Source organism: Megascapheus bottae, chromosome 23, assembly GCF_031878675.1.
Source record: "Megascapheus bottae isolate mThoBot1 chromosome 23, mThoBot2.hap1, whole genome shotgun sequence".
NCBI classification, from domain to species: domain Eukaryota; kingdom Metazoa; phylum Chordata; class Mammalia; order Rodentia; family Geomyidae; genus Megascapheus; species Megascapheus bottae.
In genome coordinates, this window is record NC_143531.1 from 3,052,973 (window position 1) to 3,075,872 (window position 22,900).

Here is a 22,900-nt window from a genome sequence, read left to right on the forward strand (position 1 = left end):
GGAAAGTGAGGACAAAAACATGAGAAGGGGTATCAACTTGCAACAAGTAATGCCCCTACTACCTGACGAATATAACTGTAACCCCTTTATACATTATCCCGACAATAAAATTTAAAACTAACTAAATAAATAAATAAAATGAATAAACAGGAATATCAAGGCTAAAAAAAAAATTTAAACAAATCTAGAACATAGTCTTTAATCCATAATCCATAAATACTAGTGCATGTTTAAGAGTATGTATCTTTCCATATTCTCTAAGTTTGTCCAACAAACTACCTAGAAGTTTTTTGTTAAAGAAGAGAAGCCAAGTCACACAAATTTCAGTATTTGATTTCAACAACTGATTTAGTAGTGCCATTACTGAGACAAAAACAACTAAAAAAGAAGGTGATTCTGGATTGTTACATCAAGCAAGGAGGCCTGTGGGCTTCAAAAGAAGGAAGTGGCTAGCTGCTAAAAGAACTATAAACTATTCTTAACACTAGAAGGCCAGGATCTGAATAGCAACAACAATTCATTCTGAATGATGCCACAGCAAGAATTAATTTTCTGCATTTTCTCAATATTTGCAATGAATGTGTGTATGTGTTTGCATAACTTATTCAAAAAGGAAAATAGTTGTTTTGCAATACATTTAAATACAAGGAAAAACATCTTGTAAAATAAGGGAGTAGAAAAGGAAGAGGTTTTTCATACCTATTTTCTTATTTTCTTTCTTATTTTACTGTCAAGATAATGTATAGAGGGGTTACAGTTATATTCGTGAGGTAGTAGGTGCATTACTTCAAAAGGAAGAGGTTTTTCATAACTATTTTCTTTTTTTTTACTATATTTTATTGTCAAGATAATGTATAGAGGGGTTACAGTTACATTCATCAGATAGTAGGTGCATTACTTCTTACAGATACCCTTCTAATGTTTTTATTCCCTTCCTTCCCCCCTCCTCCTCCCTGTCATCTTGTTTTCCCCCTTCCCTTCCTTATTTCAAATAAACCAGTAAGTGTACATACAGTATACTAGTATACAACTTCAGATACAGTAACCCTGTGAGATTAACCATAAGTTTTATAGCGATTTTAAACAACTATTTTGATCAAGTTTCTAATTCTAGTTGACTACTGACCTTACTTGACCATCATCTCTTTTGGTACCATGCAAGAAATCCTTTTGAACCAAATGGTCATCTGCAACAGAAGAGGGACTTTCCTTTTCCCCAGCCAACAAAGGCTGTGCAGCACTGGAGCTACTATTCTCCTCTGAGGAAGAGGAGGAGCTGTGAGATCGCAATGGGACCTGGAGACTGAGGTGCTGGGTTTTCCTCTCTCCTTCCATTCCTGTTGACTTGTTTTCCCACTCTTTCCTTTTCATGCTACTTACATTACCTAAACAAACCAAATGCATATTAAGTGAAAATAAAGATTTCTGAGTAAAATTTTTTTATAAAAAATGGTAATTGTACTTTAAAATGATTACTTTTAAAACTTCAAGTATGTTAAAGACCATAAAAAGATACCTTTATAAATCTAGATCCAGAATCTATGGACAGTGCACTTTGTCTTTTTTATTGTTTTATTTCAAATTTTTCAGGGCCAGGGGATAACTTGGTGGTAGAGAATGAGGTACATACACCAACCATAATCAAATCATCCCATCTCTAGCATTAAAATGTAAGAACAAACTGCAAGGAAATTTTTAATATCAAGAACATCATATATCTTTAATTCAGATTTACCTAAATATTTTGACATTTAAAAGTTCAATGAGAGCAAATTTTATCATTTTCCAGTCTAGATACTTCCAGTGCCTAGAACATAGAAAGCACTCAATAAATAATTTGGTGAATAAATAAAAATTACTTTACAACTAGAGTAGAGTACCACCATCTCAAAGTTTCATAAAGAGTCCTATGATGTGTTTTATAACTGGTCAAAGGGCACACCAAAGGTAAAAGGAGAGTTCTGTAGCTGCCTAGAGACTCCTACACCACCAGAAGGAATTGTTCAGCTTTCCCTTCCTCTGCCATCTCTGAATTACCCAAGAAAAAGAACACTTGTTAATGGGACAAAATAACCCTTGAATATAATTCTACACAGAATTCAAGGGTGTGGGGAGACTTAGGAACTTACAATATAAGTAATACTATCAACTATCACAAATATAAGGGGCAAAGTGAACCACACAAATGAAAAGATAAATTGTCTAACTTCTATATCATAGGAACTAAGTGGACCCTAAATTCTACCAAGCTGAACTTCCTCATTAAATCCTGATAAGGCACCTCTATACTTGGCTCATAAAGACTGAGCAATGAGAAAAGAATTACCAAAGTAGTTTCAGTGGCCCTGGTTCTATTTCTACCAGGACATATACTTGACTATGTAGGATTTTGTACAACTCAGCCTCAGCAAAAAGCCTGCTTCTTTCCTATGAAACAAGGATAATATCTGCCAGCCATGTTAACCTGGGGATTGAATGCGAAAATGACAGCGTAAACTTTTAAAGATTAACATTATTCAAATGTAACTAAATAGTTATAAGAACAGCTAAACGATATTCATTTTTCTCCCAGAGTTTGGAGATTACTTACTGGTTTCTTTCTGTTGAAAGAAAATCACCCTAATGTGTACATGTTTATGCATTACTATTTAGTCAGAAAACATTTAAACAGGACTTACACGTATAAGGGGAGCTCTTTTCTCTTAGAGCTCTTATATATGGAAATAAGTATGATGAATTCTTAAAACTATTTTTTTCTATTATTTTTGTCCACTGACAAAAGGTAAAATAATGTAACAATAATATTCACAAGACAATATGTTGGAAATGAACTTTACAACTTGAGGGGGAGGTAGGGAAAGTGGGAGAAAAATATGGGAGGGGTAACAATGCTTAAGAAGTAATATATTCAAAATAAGCAAGAAGGTAAGCAAAGAAGCGCATGGATAAGCAGAAAGGCAGGGAAACATTCTGTCAGAGTTTGGGTGCTGTCAAAGGAAGAGCGACACCATGCTCTATTTTTTACTTTGTGAATGCAACTCCTTTTTACCTTTAGTTCTTATCATATATAGTGATATTGTGGTAGTTTTGTAATTTCTAGGATCTTGACAATAATTATTACAATTTATGATGCTACAATATTAATGTTCTTTATGGTATACACAAACCAGTGAACACCATTCAAAATTATCGATAATAAAATTTATACTTCAAAAAAAAAAAGAAGTAGTATATTCACTACATTACGAATGTAACTGTAACCCTTCTATATATTACCCTGACTAAAATTTTTTAAAGGCAAAACTTTTTAGATAGATTAAGGGAAAAAGATTAAATATTGGTATAGAAATAGAGGACTTTTATGTATTTGATGGTAAATATTATCCTCAAGTGCATGGATGCATAACTAAGAAACTCAAAGAAAAATTCATTTCTGAGTCTTTGGAGAAGACACTAACTAAATCTAAAACTATTCACTTAAAGCCACTCGGGTATTACTCATGTCAAACTATTATATTTCCAAAGTTGCCCTAAAGACTTTATAGAAAGTTCAGATTTCTCTGCTTGAAATATTCAATGCTAGTCAAAAGAAAAATGTTGTGCAAAAGTAGCTGGTAATTTGGGGACAATAATATAAATATCATTACTGCTAAGTTTTCTAATAAAACAGAGGAGAAACACAACTACTCCTAAGTATATCTCTGGAACTGAGGTACAGGTAAATGATGACACCTAAGAAAATCAGCTTTTCAAGGAAAGCCACCCATTGTCAACAACATGAAATGTACTCTCTGACTCAAACAGAGAAAGTCTTATGTAGGCTTAGTTGTTACTGCAAAGGGTGGCTTATACTTAGTCCCATCTAAAACATTATTTAAAAGTTAACAAGTAGGACAAAACAACACTAAGCTTCTTTCCCAATGGCACATGGATTAAAAACAATTGAAGATTAACATAAGATATAAACAATATAATGTATTACCATCTACTACTTTGGGGATTTCTTTAGTAATAATCCACTCTCCAGGCTGTAACAAGGACTGTCCATAATACATATCAGATTCTGCACTTGTACTTGAAAATGCCGAGCTACTAGAAGGTGTCAACTCTTCAAGTTTGAAGAAATCTAAGCCAGTTACTGTGCCACCAAAGAATCTGCAGCCACCCAAACAACCACATTTGTTTCTGCATCTCTTATTCTTCAGAGTGTCATCTGGCCACAAAAACCACAACCTAAATAAAATTCAAAACAAAAGAACAAAAAAACAACAGGAAAGAAAACTCATTGAAAAATTAAAAAAACTTTTGGCAGACAAATAAATACAAGTTCATTGTTAAAGTATTTTAAAACAAAAATGAATATAAAGCTTATTTATATTGTGGTTTATCTTTTTAATCCTGTTACTCTCTAAGAAAGTCTTATAACATCAAGTGAGATGGAATTAAGTAGGAACAATAATAACAGAGACATAGTATACATAAAAAGCAACGAATTAAAAAAAAGCCGGAAGTGGTGCTGAGGCTCAGGTGGTAGAGCTCTAGCCTTGAGAAAATCCAAGGACAGTGCTCAGGCCCTGAGCTCTGAGCTCAAGCTCAGGACTGGCGGGGGAAAAAAAAAAAAGCAAATACAAAAATCAAGCCAGGAGTGTGGAATACACCTGTAAACCCAATACAATGGAGGCAGAGGCAAGAAGATATAGAGTGTGAGGCCAGGCTAACCTACATAGTAAGACTTATTCTCAAAAAAAAAAAAAAGTAAAGACCTAGAAATGTAGGTCTTTAATGTTAAAGAGCTTGCCTAGCATATGCAATGTTCTGGGTTTAAAGTTTAATAGCATAAAAATATTTAAAAATTTAAAAAATAAGACTCTGAAAAATAGTTTTAAAAAATAGTTAACCTCAAAATATTAAAATGTTTCTATTTTAAAATCTTTCATTAAAATTTTGACTGATGGGGCCGGGAGTTTGGCCTAGTGGTAGAGTGCCTCGCATGCTTAAAGACCCAGGTTCGATTCCTTGGTACCACATACACAGAAAAAAGCCAGAAGTGGTGCTGTGTCTCAAGTGAAAAGAGTTCTAGCCTTGAGAAAGCCCAAGTACAGTGCTCAGGCCTTGAGCCCAAGCCCAGGACTGGCAAAAAAAAAAAAAAATTGACTGACACATAAAAACACAAAAATCTCATTAGGTCAATATGTTAAGTAAAATCCTGTATTCTCCAAAATTCTTGAGAAAGTAGAGCATTATAATCCATCTAAATGAGTCACCTGAGACAACCTCAGTTACTAAGAGCTCCATTTCACTAGCAAATTTTTGTCCTGCCACTTCACTATAAGACAATAATTAAAAGTATTATGTGGGGCTGGGAGTTTGGCCTAGTGGTAGAGTGCTTGCCTAGCATGCACAAAGACCCAGGACTGGCAAAAAAAAAAAAAAAGAATTATGTGAAGTAAGCCAGGCCCAGAGAAAAGCAGGCTGCATGGTTTTCCTCATTTGTTATAACTAAAATCAGTCTATGATAGTCTTAACAGAAGATCACACTTGCTAAGTACAAAGCACCATATATAATGAAGCCTATCAATATGAGCTCCAAAACAAGAGGTTATTATGTCCTGTATGCAGTTATTTCCTTTTTTTTCTGTTTTAGTTTTCTGTACCCTTTCTCTTATCTTATATATAAGTTTATCCAATCCATAGAAGGGAAAGGGAATTACAGAAATAGCAGGACAAAGGATATCTCTCCATTGGATCAAACCAAGCACTTTAAGCCAGGTGCTAGTAGCTCAAGTCTGCAATCCTAGCTTATCAGAAGACTGGAACCCCAACCATCACAGTTCAAAGCCAACCTGGTTAGAAAAGTCTCTAAGTGTCCATCTTCAATTAACCAGCAGAATTTCAAACTGGAAGGATAACTCAAGGCACCAGGTATGAACAAAACACCATTATCTTGCAAACTGCAAGTTCTCTTATAAAAACATTCACCAGACATGTATTTCCATACTCAGATTTTGTAAGCTATCTTCCTATAACAATTTAAAAGTTTAATGTAAAGTCAATGAAAATGAATGTTAACAGCCCTTTTTTAAAAACTAAAAATGAAGTTCTCCAATTCTCTGGAGAAATTAATGAATGAAAATAATCATTTTGTAAAATGGAGAAACATAAAAATATATTAGGAATGAATGCTTTTTTGCAGTTGAATAGGTATTTGCAGAATTATCTCTAAATATCCTCTAGATTTCTACAAAAAAAAATAAAAACATAAAATCAAGACAGATTCGAACTCTGTATTAGCAAAGTAAAAGTAAGACAACATCGAAAAATAATAGCATTTCCAACAACTATACAATCATTAGAAATGAAATATGAGGTATTTAATCCAATTAAGACTCAGGTCCTTCATGTTCTTTCTTCATTCCTAAAGGTAGAATTTTTTCTACAATTACATAAGAATTATCATATGAACCTGAGTCTACTACAGTTGTTACATTTGTCACACACCTCTTAGTTCGGGCATCATGGGTTTCCAGGAAATGTCTTTGTGCTTCGTGGGTAGAATGATGAACTGCGGCTAATGCAACGTCAACAGTAATAAGTCCTAAATTGGCTGACCCTGCTTCAAGCCAGTAGGCCCTCCTCAGCACAGCGGGCTGAAGTCCCACTCGGCAGTTATTTAATTGTTCAATGAACTGTCTTACTTGAAAATCCTGAATCGCAGCACTTATTCCTTCCCCAACTGTTTGATTGTGGAGATTACAGTTTGCAATCCGAACTGCACCCATCTTTAGAAGGAAGAAAAAAACTGTTCAGTAATTTTAAGTAGTGTGGCAGAAACTGCAAAATAGGTAATCATTTCACATAGAGTGGAAGACAGGAAAGAAAGACAGAAGAAATGGGTTAAGAAAGAAGAAAACATTAGAAAAGGAAAATAGAAAAATCTAAAAGTAAATGCAATAATAGAAGAAACTTAAGAGTTTTTTTAAAGAAGCATAAGTTCAAAAAAAGCAAGCAGAAATTTAGCTGGGTATTAAACAATAAAATCAATAAAAATTAACAAGGCTTCATTTGGACTAGAACTCATAAAGCAGAAGTGATAAACAAATGTTTGTATTTCCAAGCAGGAAATAGAAGCATATAAAACCTAAAGACTGGGCCGGGAGTTTGGCCTAGTGGTTAAAGTGCTTGCCTAGCATGCATGAAGACCCGGGTTTGAGTCCTTGGTACCACATATAGAAAAAAAAAAGCCAGAAGTGGTGCTGAGGCTCAAGTGGTAGAGCTCTAGCCTTGAGAAAGTCCAAGGACAGTGCTCAGGCCCTGAGCTCAAGCCCAGGACTGGCAAAAAAAAAAAAAAAACTAAAGACCCAGGTCTGGTACCTGACATATACCTATAACACCAGCTCTTAGGAGGCTGAGACATGGTTTGAAGCCAGGCTGTTAAAACCGTATCTCAAAAACAAGAGGGAGGGTGTTGCCTATCTATGAATCCTAGCTACTTTGGAGGGCCCCAAGCAAAATCCTATGTGAAAAACAGACTAAAAGAAAGACTGGGGATGTAGCTCAAGTAGAGCATTGGCCTAGCAATCTTGAAGTCCTAAATTCAATTTCTAATACCACCAAAAAATAATATGAAGACAAACAAAAATCCCATGAAGATATTCAAAATGAAATCATTTTAAAACACAATTGTTAGAAACTGACATTCTGCTACTTTCTACCCTGTCATAAAGCAGGGTCACAGTAATCCAATCAGAATAGAGGTGCTGGGAAAACTTAATAGTAAAAGAGGGTATAAGTAGTAAAATATTGGAAGGTTTATCTTCTGAAATCTCATGGTAGTCTAATCAAGAAAGGAAGTTTGTTTTAGTAAAATGAAAAAGAATTATATTGACTACGAAGATGACAAATGCTCACCTTTATATTTGTAGCACAACCATGCTCTACAATGTAAACATCAGCTCCGTCCACTGCTAAACGAGTCATAGTATATTTCAAATCATCTGAAGTTGGACAAGGTCCAGGAATACAGCTCAACTAAAATAAGAAGTGTGCAATTAATTTAACACTAATAACTTACTACATCGACATCAAGTAAATGGCCTTATTTAAATAAACACATAAAACTCTGTTTACATGTACATTTTTATTTTTGCCAGTCCTGGGCCTTGAGCTCAGGGCCTGAGCACTGTCCTTTGGCTTTCTCAAGGCTAGAACTCTACCACTTGAGCCACAGCACCACCTCTGGCTTTTTTCTATGTACATGGTACTGAGGAATCAAACCCGGGTCTTTGTGCATGCTAGGCAAGCACTCTACAACTAGGCCAAACCCCCAACCCCGCGCGTGCGCGCGTGCGTGCGTGCGTGTGTGCGTGTGTGTGTGTGTGCGTGCGTGTGTGTGTGTGTGTGTGTGTGTGTGTGTGTGTGTGTGTGTGTGTGTGTGTATGAGCCAAGCCAGGCATTGGTGCTCATGCCTATAATCCTATATACTCAGAATACTGAGATCTAGGGATCTCAGTTCAAAGCCAGCCCAGATTGGAAATTCCTTGAGGCTCTTATCTCCAACTACCAAGAAGAAGGAAGCAGACCTGTGAATCAAGTAGTAGAACACATGCCTTGAGCACAAAAGCTGAAGGCACCCAGACCCTGAGTTCTTAAGTCATAAGATTTCCTTATGAAAACCATACATGTCCATTAATTCCCACTCATCTACATACATATGAATTGTTAGTATTATAATGAATATAGGTTAAAACACAGAAACTGAATTGTACTTTCCTTCTAAAGTATTTGCTAACATATGTTAATATTCTGATGGGAAGAAAATATACCCATCACTCACTTTAATGAATTTCCAAGTAAACTAGTAGATGTACTAGCATAGATAGAAAGGCTCAATGATGCTAAACTAGGCTATAAACAACCCATTGAGTACAGTCAGTGTTCTATATTGGCAAATTCTCTTCAGAGGAGCCAGGGGAGGACAGAACTAAACAAACTAACTTGAGTGAGGGAAAGGGACCTTAAAGGTAAGTGTGAGTTATTTCTACTTCAAGATGGTTTACAAAGCATATCCTGTAAATAAGGTAGCCTTCCACTGGCTTAAACTTCAAAATCTTTCTACAGTCATATTTCAAAAAGTTAATACAATAATGTAATAAGACAGTAATCTGAACAGGCAAAAGCATGAGACATGAGACATAATTTTTATATATCTCACTGTGAATGTTCATGTTTGAATAATTACCTCATTTTTGTAGAGACAACCAGCTAAGAATTTACCAAATGATTAACTGAAAAGCACTGAACTGTGCTGTTGATTTCATAGCTCTGCAGAACTGAATCCCCAACTTTCCTATGTTAACAGTCATCAATCTTTGTAACACTGCTCATCTATCTGCTGATATACCTTGGATTCACAGAACCGACGATCAATGCCATGCTGACACATTATGACTGACTTTGGTCTTTCTAATTCATACTCCCGACATACCACATGAGAAGCAAATGTCTGCCCCCACTCCAAGAGACATGCCAGCTGCAGATAAACCAGGACAGGATGACAACATGTTAGCACATAAGCAAGAACCAGCATTCAAAACCTCATCAGCAATGTTCACATGAAAGCAGTCAAAGGTATTTCACAGCTACTACTCCATAATCTGTTTGTTATCCTCTATTTTTCTACCTTGACATCATTTATAGGCTTGGGATATTCTTCATTTGTGAATGACCAATTGTCATAACATGAAAACTTATTTCAATTAAAAAAGTTCTTCAGCAACTTGTAAAGAAAATACTCATCCCCTCCCTTCTCTGCAATTAATATCATTTTTCTTACATAGTTCATTGGAATTCTAGCACAGAAAGGCATCCATAATTCTAATAATGAAATTTCAGTTGAAACATATTATAAAATGTGTATATGTGACACTGTTCTCCCAAAGAGGCATATAATTTCAACTATTGGACAAGACAAATTTTATATTTAAACACGTGAAGAAGAGGCTCTCTGCCAATACATAAAGTATGTATGTAAGTGGTGACAAGATTGTAGTACAGAAAGGTCATCTTAAGAATCCATCCATATATATATATTATTTTAGGAATTTGGAGGATAGTTTTCCCTTGAGTTTGGAATTACATTTTTTAAAAAAAAAATCTAGAAAACATTTCAAAAACGTGATTGCAACATGCCCTATTCTCTTGTTAGAAAACATACTGTTTGGTATATTCTTGTTTTCACTCAACTTCAAGATGAGAAGTGGGGATAGTAAGGGGAAGGCAGTTGTAAGATATATTCAGGAAGTACTAAATATTTATTTTCACCTGCTTTATACATTCCATCACACATTTCTTTTCACTCATTTTATATATCCTAGTATACTGAGATGTCATTTAACTCCAAAAGTGAACTATGACAGTACTACGGTTATTCAACTAAATTAAAATTGTCTATTTCTAGAACTAAAAAAATCTTTAAGGCCCCTGGGCCTTCAGTTAGATGAGAGTGGGAATAGATTTAGCTACAAGGATCACACCTAGCACTCAGATATACATACTGGAATATTTATTTTTATTTTTTAAAGCTAGTATCCATTATTACTAATAATAGGTATAAATTATACCACCTTCCTGGGGACAAAACAAACATTATGCTGCCTATTTCTTAACATCATAAAAACAACTTTCTTTTTTTTTTCTTTTGCTTTCTTTTTTTTTTGCCGGTCTTGGGGCTTGAACTCAGGGCCTGAGCACTGTCCTTGGGCTTTCTCAAGGCTAGTACTTTACCACTTGAGCCACAGGACCATTTCCAGCTTTTTCTATTTATGTAGTACCGAGGAATCAAATCTGGGTCTTTCTGCATGCTAGGCAAGCACTAGGCAACCACTAGGCCAAACTCCCGGTCATAAAAGAACAATTTTCAAATCTTACTTAAGAAATATAAAAGAAAGCAAAAACCTAAAAAAATTTATTCTAAGAAAAAATTTATGCTAAGAAAAAAATGATAGTTCTAATAGTTTTCTCACAATTGTCTTCAGACAACCAGAATTTTATATATTTTATATATGATACATATATGTATACATACATATATATTCATATATACATATATCTTAATGTATTTTAACAATAAATTTCCTGTATTAGATGGAACTACATTAACTTATCAGTGACTCACGTATTGCTAACTTAAGTGTGAATGGCAAGAATGGCAATCATCAGAGTGCCCTTAGTGAACACTGAACTTGCCATACAAATCATTCTTGGGAAGATGATTATGGAAAGGAAAAAGAAAATAGATCCGAAGATGGTATACAGAGTCTCACCTGTGGTGCTGTGATCTTAGCTGTAAGGCTGCCAGCCTGCACATCAATTAGCCATGCATATTCTAAAGAATCACTTCCCAAAGGAAGACCTTCTGCTGAGAACATAGCATGTGCTCTCAGTTGCAGACCAGACAAGGTAAAGTGACCTTCCCTGAGTACTTCATCCACAGTGGGGCGCTGCTGAGGACAACAGAAAGAGTAAGAAAACACACTGATTTCCAAATGCTTTATCCCTGCAGAGACAAATAACCAAATTAACTATCTGGAAAATAAGACTTCTCCTACTGCAATACCTCATTATGTCAGCCTACCTACAGAGAATGATTGCTGAGTCCAAAGTATGCAGATCATTGGCTAGTAGCTGCCTCTCTGAATAAAGAGAAAGTAATAGTTGGCCAGGGAATATAAAAGGTTAATGGATAGGCAGGATCATGAGATGAAAATATTAAAAAGATTTTTAAAATGGAGCAAATTAAGAAACTAGGAAGAGGAGATGAACAATACCCATATAAATTATGAGGTCTATGTAAATAAGACAGGTTTAATACCAAATATACTCAAATATATTCAATACCAAAAAGCAGCATGTATATCAGAGTGAAAATTCCCAAGACATATTCAGAAAGGTGCCAGAAATGTCCTTTTAAAAAGATATTTCACGAAATACTAGTTCCACGGAACACTGTTAATACAGAGGCCATCATGGCGTATGCCTGCAATCCCAACCATCTGGGAAAGAAAGACAGAAGGATCACATTTCAAGATCAGCCTAGGATAAATAGCAGGACCCTATCTTAAAGATGTAAGGCCAGTTCCGAGTAAAAAGAATAAGAACCTATCTGAAAAATAAGAGGGTCAGTAGTTGGCTCAAGTGGTTCAAACCCTAAAGCTGAGTAAGTACTACTAAAAAGGAAAGAAGGAGGGTCATGGAGGAAGGTAGGGAATGAGGAAGAAAGGGAGGAAAATTAGAGAAATAGAGAAAGAAAAATAGCGAGAAATATAGAAAAAAGAAAGAAAGAAATGCCCTTACTCATCTATCAGCAATCTCTACCACAAATGTGCTGATGTCTTCCTTCTTCACTATCATCTTTGTCCAAATAACACCTTCTTGCCAGGACTTTTAAAAGGTCTCTCAGCACTCACATTCTTTTCTTCCCCTGTCCTAAGCTCTACCAACAACCACAGACATTTTGAAATCTAATCCAGCTTTTGTCTCCAGACCATGATGTGCTATCAAGCTACCGTAACACTTCTCCTTACAGCATTTTTGGCGTTCGTTTAAGTTATTTGAAATTATTATTTGAATAAATTATTTTTAATCTCTTCGCTAAGTAGTTATCCACCAAGTTAGGGCAATTCCTGCCTTGCTCACCAAGAACCTCACATTACTTAATTTTACCACAAATAGTACTGACAAGCTAGCCATATTTCTTCAGAGTAAGCATTCTCAGTTCCCCCAATACTCCAGGATACACTGTAAAAGTTCACAGATACTTCTCTTTTCTTCATTTTATTATTTTTACTTGTTCATTTTCTTTTTTAAAAATTATTATTGTACCCGTGATTGTATATAGATTCCCTTCTTGAATACTTGTTTGTTAAACTTGTCATTTGAAATATGATGTAAAAATCAATGTTAATAAATTCTTTAACAAAAAAATTAAACTAAAAAAATTATTATTGTAACAGTGATATACAGACAGGTTATAGTTACATAAATCAGGTAATGGGTATTTATTTTTGAATAGTGTCACTCCTTCCCACTCTGTTTTTCCTTCCTGCCCCTACAAATTGTATAGTTTATTTTCAACATACTATCTAGTGAGTATCAATACTGCATTTGTTCACCCTTTTCTCCTCCATTTCTGTGGTACCCCTTGTATTCCCCCAAACTGATAATTTAAAAATAGGAAAAAAAAGGAAAGAAAACATAAACAGCAACAAAGAAAAACATGGGCAGGGATAACAATGTTCTACCTTACATATGTAAATGTAACCCCTCTGTGCATCACCCTGACAATAAAACTAAAAGAAAAAGAAAAAGAACCCTCATTTCCACTTTGTGGAGTTCATTTTTTTTATTTTATATGATCGTATGCATATAGCAATCAAGCCTTGTGATCCTCTCCTAAGGATAGTCTCCTTTGGTCTCACTGTATGAATGACTTTTTTTTTTCTTTTTTTTTTTTTTTTTTTTTGCCAGTCCTGGGCTTGGGCTCAGGGCCTGAGCACTGTCCCTGGATTTTTCTCAAGGCTAGGGTTCTACCACTTGAGCCACAACACCACTTCTGGCTTTTTGCTACGTATGTGGTACCAAGGAACCGAACCCGGATCTTCATGCATGCTAGGCAAGCACTCTACCACTAGGCCAAACTCCCGGCCCTGTATGAATGTCTTATATAATTTATCAGTTCATAAGCATTTCCCAGGCTAATTTTAGAACCATGTTCTGAGCCATCTCACAAAGTTAACATTCCTGATTTTCAACAGATTTTTACAGAAATACATTCTTTAAAGACAAATTTCTCTAAAGGTAAGGGCTAAACTTGTATTGTAAGTTAACTTCTTGAATCTGTGATTATTTTAAAATAAAAGCATTTTAAGCATTTTTGTGGAGGAAGAAAATTAGACCATATTCTCTAATGATTTTTAACTACTGTGATTTCATCTATGTCAAATACAGAAATACACAAGTAAACTAACTCTATAAATAAAAATACAACCAACTATGGCAAAAAAGTGATAAATGATTTTGATTTCAATTATTTTAAATTAAGTGTTATATATAATCCACGATGGTGAATTTGACTGTCAAATTTAACTTTTCATTAAAAATATTATTTTGCCTTATCTTAAAATCCACTTACATTTTTATGTGACTAAGTAGGAAAAGCTCCTAAGGAAGCAGTAGTTACCAAGAGAAGCTGTTTAGCAGTTTAACAAATAATGAAATGATATCCAGGAACATGGTAAATTCTCATTTGATTAATATCACTGACTCCTCGGAAGTAAAGGAATGTACTGTATATTGTAAATATGTTAAGTAAATAAGAACAAATCATTAACTGAGTAGAAAATTTTTATATTTTTATGGTATTGGTATACAAGTTAATTTTCCCCTTCTATAAATACATGACAACATTAAAAAGTGAAATGTTAGGGGGCCGGGAGTTTGGCCTAGTGGTAGAGTGCTTGCCTAGCATGCACGAAGACCCAGGTTCTATTCCTCGGTACCACATACATAGAAAAAAGCCCGAAGTGGTCCTGAGGCTCAAATAGTAGAACTCTGGCCTTGAGAAAGTCCAAGGACAGTGCTCAGGCCCTGAGCTCAAGCCCAGGACTGGCTAAATAAATAAATAAAGTGAAATGTTAGGGTACTATAGATACCAAGACATAATAAACTCAAATTATGTGCATGCATTTGGGAGGGAGGATGTCACATACACGCACACATATATTTATGCATGTATACATATATACTTCTTTCCAATATGCAAGAACCAACCCAGAGCCCCGTAGCTGCACAGACTTTAGAGGTTCACAATCATAAATAAGTATTTTCACTCTCCCTCTCCCTCTGGGCATTTACCTAAATGATAACAAACAAAGCCACATTAAAGCTACCAGCACAACTATGTTCATAACAGCATTATTTACCATAGCTAAGATATGAAATCAACCCAGATGCTCCTCAGTATGAATGGATCAAGAAAACGTGGTATATATACCCAATGGAATTCTATGCTGCCAACAAAAAGAATGACGTTGTCCCATTCCTTAGGAAATGAAATGAAAGGACTTTGAAAAAAATCTTATTAAGTGAAGTACACCAGACCCAAAGAAACACAGGATTCAGAGTTTTCCTCATCTGTAATAATTAGTAGATGCCTAATAATTAGTAATATGTAATAATATTACATATTAATATATGCCTAGGGTAGTCCTAGCAGAGGTTAACAATAGCCTAATAGCTATGAATATGGACATATAAAATGATGCTAATCAAAACAGTCTCCACAATATGCAAACAAGGGAATTTTGGGTTGGGGGGGTTCTTTTTCTTTCTTTTATTTTAAAATGTACTATTTGCAATTATTTTATCTTTTGTTGTTTTTCTTTCTCCTCTGGCTTATTCCCTATGGTTACTGTTTTCTGATTCTGGTACCCTTGATTTTGTATATAAGTTTATCTGCTTTGGAGAAGGAAAGGGCAATCACAGAAATGGCTGGACAAAGGGTGAACTCATGCAACAGCAATACTCACTAGGCATCATGTTGGAAATGAACTTTATATCTTGGGGGTAGGGGAGTGGGGAGGTAAAGTGGAAAAAAATGAGGGACAATATAACACTGTTCAAAAAGAAAAGTACTCATTACCTTACTTATATAACCGTAACCCCTCTGAACATCACCTTTATAGTATTTATTTTTTGCCAGTCCTGGAGCCTGAACTCAGGGCTTGGGCACTCATTTAGCTTTCTCAAGGCTAGTGCTCTACCACTTGAGCCACAGTACCACTTCCAGCTTTTTCTGTGTATGTTGTTCCAAGAAAATTGAACCCAGGGCTTGGTGCATGCTAGGCAAGCACTCTACCACTAGGCCACACTCCTGAGCTCTACAATAAAAAAAATTTTATAGACAACATAGGTAAGTATAATTTTGGATCACATAAACAGCGAGCAGCAGGGGAAAAACAATGGGACTCAAAATAATATTCATAGATATGCAAGATGCAAAACTGAATTAAGCTTGTCATTTTAAAAGAAATCATATATTCCACAGAAAAGAATCACAATAATTAATTTGGATCTTTACCAAAACTCAGTTTCCTTACCTGATAATTATCACTGACAAACACATTCAGAGGGGATAGGACAAGCTGCAGCATCGTCTCTCTGAACCCCTTTTTCATTTCGAAACACAGTCTTTCCAAGAAGGCCGTGGGGCACTCGGGACCATCAGTAGTTCCATGCTACAGTCATAGAAAAAACACGGGGAAAAAAGGTCACTGATGACAATGTATAGGAAAATAAAAATTGATGAGAACTTGATTCCCAAAAGGAGTAACAATTCATACTGACAAAAGTGATTATTTTGTACCTTAATAAGGACACTAAGTGCCAGAGGTGACCCTCTGTGCAATACTGGTTTATGATATTGCCCCTGGTGGACAGGGTAAGTAACCCTCGCGGGTCTAACCTCTCCTTCACTATTGCTGACCCAAAGTCCTCAGGTTAGAAAGCATAATAACTGCTGTCCAGGTTAGCCTCAACAGCCAAGGTCACCTTTAGAGTAAACAAGGAGTCCCGCTGGACCCAAACCTGAGACACAATGCAACCTCTAGCACAAGCCTGAAACGTGATCGTAAAGGAGGCTCATCGTAAGGGTCCACACTAGTCCAGGGCCTCAACATGCAAAGTCCTAGGATAGCACCAGGTTAGAATACACATAGTTCTATACCATGACTAAGTGTGCTAACATTCCATACTACAGGAAAGGAGCTGGGTGAAAGAAGACATACAGAAAGTAAAATCACCAATAATCATAAGATGGAAAAAAGCCAGCTTTCTATAGTTAGAGGTAAATTCAAAAGACTTTTAATCTAAATAGCCTTTCTTGTATACCTGTACCAAAGCACATATACACAGAGAATGTAACTATTCTAAATAGATGTCATTATATACTATAGACCATTTTGGTTTTTTTTCTTTTTTTTTTTTTCGCCAGTCCTGGGCTTGAACTCAGGGCCTGAGCACTGTCCTTGGACTTTCTCAAGGCTAGAGCTCTACCACTTAAGCCTCAGCGCCACTTCCGCCTTTTTTCTATGTATGTGGTGCCGAGGAGTTGAACCCGGGTCTTCGTGCATGCTAGGCAAGCACTCTACCACTAGGCCAAACTCCTGGCCACTATAGACCATTTTGATATGTAAACACTTACAACAGGAAGACGCCCATGAACTTTGTACAAATTAACAAGGACAGTGATATCCCAAGGACGCAATGTAAGAGGATGAATTGACTTGGCTGAACTTTCATTTTCCTTTTTGTCATTTTCCATCCCAACAGCAGTCCACCCAGAGCTGGATGAGGTTGACAGTGAGAGAACAGGGCTTGAAACTACCTCCTCAAAATCCATGTACATATCATCTTCCCCAAAGTAGTTTTCCTAGAAATATTAACAAAAGCAAAGCTGCCATTAAAAGACATTTGCAATACAGTTCCACCCATGAGCCCTAAATTTGTATGTAATACATCCCTCTACTCTACTGTATTTCACTAGAAGCAACAGGCCTAGTTCCATAACATATTAAAAAATACATATTTATCTTAGTAAATATCTTCAATAGCAAAAAGGCAAACCATCACAAAAGTTTATAGTAAAGCTTCATGATACCACCCTAGTATATAGCAAAAACTTGTCATTTAAATCATCAGAGAACCTTGAATATTTGTATGGCTCAATAGTCATCAATTTTTGCATTTGGCCCCAGGGTCATCCTTTAAGGAAAGAGGATTGGATTGATTTGCTGAAAATCAATTTGCCTAAATCCAATTAGTTGAATGTTATAATTTACATATTACAGTTAAAATATTTATAAGGAATACTTCAACAGTTTTAATAAAACTATCCAATTTAAAGATCAGATAACAACAGTAGGGGTTAATAACAGCTATCAAATATCTAAGTATTTCATTCACTTTTTTAATGCCAAATTGTTTCAACTATTAATATTCTGAATTCTTTTGAATTAGAAGTTATAACATAGTAACAAAATAGCCTAGTATATCCAATCTCTGCAGCTATGAAAATGGGAAAGTAAGTAAGTATGCAGTGTAAAATTAAAGCCACACAAACATCACTCTTACAACTAACTCTCCTGTTCATGACAATAAAAAAATCTTTTGATCATTAGACATAATTCATATCCAACATTATAATGAAAACGAAAAGTAAACTTGCAAAATCCTGGGGAGAATGCAAAACTTCGTGAAAATAATATAAATTCATCCTGAACATTACTATGGTCATAGACTGAGATATCAGTGACAAGCAAGGTTTAAAAACATTAGAGTTGGGGGCCAGGAGTTTGGCCTAGTGGTTAAAGTGCTTGCCTAGCATGCATGAAGACCCGGGTTCGATTCCGTGGTACCACATACATAGAAAAAAGCCGGAAGTGGTGCTGAGGCTAAAGTGGTAGAGCTCTAGCCTTGAGAAAGTCCAAGGACAGTACTCAGACCCTGAGCTCAAGCCCAGGACTGGCAAAAAAAAAAAAAAAACACATTAGAGTTGTTATTACAAAGTAGTAAATTACTAAGATGATGATTACTGGCAAGAATGTTTTCCAAAAATAGCCTGTCTTTGTAATCATGTTACAGACATCAATTTTTAAGTGTTATCATACTATGAAATCACACAATTTCAGTGGAAAAATTGTGCCAGAAGGAATCAACTCCTTGTTCTAAGATATAGTGCACATTTATTCAGAACTGAAATTTGACATATTCTGATCTTAACTTACTTTAATATATTTTTCTTTTAAGATAAAGATTCAATCAAATCTTAGTTCTTTTTTTTTAATCAAGTGTTGTCATCTGTTTTCAATGGACACACTAGAAATAAACTTTTCCTGGTAATAACTACTGTCAGTTAACAAGCAGTGCTTCTATTGCTGCATTATGTGTTAAAATTTTGTCCATAAATCCATATCTTCTTTTAGCTATCACTCTTTAACTTTTTGGAAAACAGACATCATATTATTTTTATATATAACTAGCACCAACTCCTAAAACGCTTGAAGTTAAAGTTGTTGACTACCTTTTACTAAGTGATAAGTAATGATGTAAGTGATTCCGGAGTCCAAATCCAGTAACTACATCATTTAATGTATCCTCAAAAACTTAAATCATACAACTGGCTATTTCAGACAGTCTTAAATACCATGTTTCAGCTGCCTACATGGAAAAAAATGTATGTTCTTTTAAAACTCATACCTTTATACACAGAAAGGCATTTAGCAGAGGCCCATAGAGAGTTATCTGAGAATCTGGGGAGAGTTCCATCTCCACATGTAGTTTATCTGGTGGCAATTCTGAAGGATCCACAGGAGGGCGTGAAGAGGCCAATGGGGAAGAAACAACTCTGTCTGATGTTTTCTGTGCTGGCCTCAGGACAGAAAGCATAGTTTCTTCCATTTCTGACACTAGAAGAAATTGGGAGGGAAGGGGGAAAAAGGATAAATACTTGAAGAAAGAAGGAAATGACCTTCTAAAAGTTCTGCAAGGAAATCCTACAAAATTTTACTTTGCAAGTATAAAGTCAATGATCTTGGCATGCCTATAGTATATAATTTTTTTTAAATGACTTGAAAAACCAATAATTAAGAAGGCAAAAAACAACATCATGGATACATGGAATTATAACTCAAGGCTGCACAGAAAAATAAAAAGTGGTTGTCAACATAAGTAACATTCTTACAAAGTTCCTGTGATATAAATGTGTATTATAACTGCAACGTTAACATTATTGCCCACTAGGCTATATGAACAACTATAAACTATTCTTTGAAACCACACACTGATAAAACACAAACAATTATTTGACTTTTTTGGACACAGGAATGAGGCAAATTACCTTCAGGAGCCTAAAAACTGTATGACAGCAGCCAAAATACATTAAAGAAAAGTTTCAAAACACCAAGCACCTTAACTATACAAATTAATACACATATGACTTCAAATCCTAACTCTGTTGTTCCTAATTTGGCAGACTTAAAGAAAGTTACTTACTTTTTCTGAGCCTAATTCTCCAACTCCAAATAAGAATTATCACCTTCACAGTTATAGTAAAGGTTCTACAACAATAATTTAATCTATTCAATAAATGCTCAAAAGTTAGCTATAATATTTCAAAATATTTAAAAGATTATAAATTTGTATTATTTTAGAACAAAAACATTTCTATTTTTTCATTCTTTGTTATCTGAGGAGCATTAATTATAACAGCAGCTGTTTCAAAGTACAAATTCTATAAAAACTCTTACATGATTGTTTTAGCTGTTCATCTGCCTTTTGTGGGTAAATTGGATGCCATGTATAATCAATTGTAAGCATAACACTTGGGACAGTCCAGCATTCAACCCAACTAGCCCTATGAAGAGTAAAAAACAATTTGTAGTCAGATACTTTTTTCTTGACTAATATACAAACCCTAGTTACAGATTAGTATTTTTATTATTTGAAGGAAGAAATTTCTCCATACATACGAGAATTTCTCCACACAGCCTGGTCATTAACTATTTGTACTCACTTTTCTTGAGTAACGTTGCGCCATTTTGGTTTAACTGTTTTCTGACCACTCTGGCACTCACCAGGAATGCCAGCATCATGAATCGTCTTATTTGGGTGGCAATTCTTTACCAGCATAAATAATGAATATTTACTAGGGTGGCAATCTGGCAGAAACAAATGAAGATCAACATCTTCTCCCTAAAAAATAATTTATAATAACCCAAGTAATAAATTCCGTACATCAATATGTTAGACTACTATTTACAAGCAAATCAATATATACTGTAACACTTTTGAAATGAATTAAACATAAGATACTAAAATTTAAATCATATATTTTTACTAAATAGTTAAATAAATACCTGGAATAAGATTTTGTTAGGCTTTAAATAAATTCTGGCTGGAATTTAAAAACAAACAAACAAAAAAAACACATTAAGAAATAGTAACTATTCCAGCATAGCATAAAACTATCTTCTATGGTTTCCATGGATACCTGCTATAAAACTTTTTTTTTTGGTGGGTTGTGGGGCTTGAACTGTAAGACCTGGGAATTGTCCATGAGCTCTTCAGCTCAAGGCTAGCACTCTACCACTTTCAGTTTTTCTAGTGGTTAACTGCAGATATAAGAATCTCACGGACTTTTGTGCCTAGGCTGGCTTTGAACCTTGATCCTCATATCTCAGCCCCCTGAGCAGCTAGGATTATAGATGTTAGCCACCAGGGCCCAGCATAAAACTCAATTTAAAAATACAACTAAAAAGATTCAGCCTGATGGCACATGTTTATACCCAGCTACTGGGCTGGCCCAGACAAAAGCAAGACTGTATCAAACACACACACACACAAGTATGGCTCAAGGCTCAAGTGGTAGAGCACTTGCCAACACAAGAAATTCCTCCCTCATAAAGAGGAAGAGGAAGAGGAAGAGGAAGAAGAGGAGGAAGAGGAGGAGGGGGGGGTAGGGGGAGGGGGAGGAAGAACAACTCTTATTATAAGCTCAGGTGAAAAATGTTCCCTTTTTAGTAACTTTTAAAATAATATTAACTCTTGGCTTTTAATAAAATTTGATTCGTTTTTTTCCTTTTAGAGTTTCATTTTGATGTCTAGTATATTTTCTTTCTCTTGTATATTTCCTATGTTCAAAACTGCAAACTAATAGTACAATGAGGTTTCACTCTATCAACATATATACAGACAATGTACCTGTACATTTCCCTTCTTTTCTTCATCTTTAACCTCTACCCTCTTCCCTTCCACTACATGGTTTAAGTAATTTTACTGGGTTTCACTTTGTTATTTCCATATACATATACATACACACACACACATATATAATGCCCTTCTATTGTATTTATCCCTATCGTAAGTATATAATAGAGGGGCTACAAAACTGCAGAGCCATAAGCCAGGATTCAAAAATAACATGGAAACTCATTACCTATGTGATACCTGTCACAAATTCTGTTCCTCTCTCAATGTTTCTCTCTCTCTCCTCTTCTCCCTCTCCCTCCATCCTCCCCTTTCTGTCACCTCTTTTCCCTCCCCCCACACTCTCTTTCTCTCTCTCTCTCTCCTCTCCTCCCTCCCCTCCCCTATTCTCTCTCTCTCTCTCTCTCTCTCTCTCTCTCTCTCTCTCTCTCTCTCTCTCTCTCTCTCTCTCTCTCTCTCTCTCTCTCTCTCTCTCTCTCTCTCTCTCTCTCTCGGCTAAGCTGGCTTTGAATTTCTGATCCTCCTGTCTATGTCTCCTTAGTGTTAGAATTGCAGGCATGTGTCACACCACCATACCATGCTCAGTATTCCAACATACAGAAAATAGTAATAACTACCTTTAAAAGGCTGTTTTGAGAGTTAGAGGAATTCCTACACATTAAGAATTCAGAACAGTGGGGCCAGGAGTTTGGCCTAGTGGTAGAGTGCTTGCCTACCATGGACAAAGACCCGGGTTCGATTCCTCGGTACCACATATGTAGCAAAAAGCCAGAATTTGTGCTGTGGCTCAAGAGGTAGAGCCCTAGCCTTGAGAAAATCCAGGGATAGTGCTCAGGCCCTGAGCCCAATCCCAGTACTGGCAAAAAAAAAAAAAAAGAATTCAGAACAGTGTCTGCACACAGAAAATGTTTAGTAAGTGTCAGCTGTTCCTATTATTGTTACTATTTTTCCCACCATAACTCACATTAATACTGCAATTACTAATGATTATCAAAACTCTACAAATATCCAAACCCATCAAGTTTAAGCTTGGTAGAAGAAGTATGTAAGAGATGCTTTATGGAAAAGGAAGTTATCTCCT

At 35.6% G+C, this 22,900-nt stretch overlaps 1 protein-coding gene across 1 annotated transcript in view; it reads right to left on the reverse strand.

The window, feature by feature from the left end:
• Positions 1-22,900, reverse strand: part of Bltp1 (bridge-like lipid transfer protein family member 1) — a 160,631-nt gene that overhangs the window by 98,690 nt on the left and 39,041 nt on the right. Inside the window, exons 18-28 of the mRNA XM_090356623.1 lie at positions 20,627-20,805; positions 20,361-20,467; positions 19,312-19,520; positions 17,258-17,485; positions 16,155-16,292; positions 11,322-11,501; positions 9,401-9,529; positions 7,909-8,028; positions 6,499-6,779; positions 3,983-4,233; positions 1,127-1,385 (exon numbers count right to left, since the gene is read on the reverse strand). Of these exons, the coding sequence (XP_090212749.1) occupies positions 1,127-1,385; positions 3,983-4,233; positions 6,499-6,779; positions 7,909-8,028; positions 9,401-9,529; positions 11,322-11,501; positions 16,155-16,292; positions 17,258-17,485; positions 19,312-19,520; positions 20,361-20,467; positions 20,627-20,805 (2,081 nt within the window). The remainder of the gene's footprint in view (positions 1-1,126; positions 1,386-3,982; positions 4,234-6,498; positions 6,780-7,908; positions 8,029-9,400; positions 9,530-11,321; positions 11,502-16,154; positions 16,293-17,257; positions 17,486-19,311; positions 19,521-20,360; positions 20,468-20,626; positions 20,806-22,900) is intronic.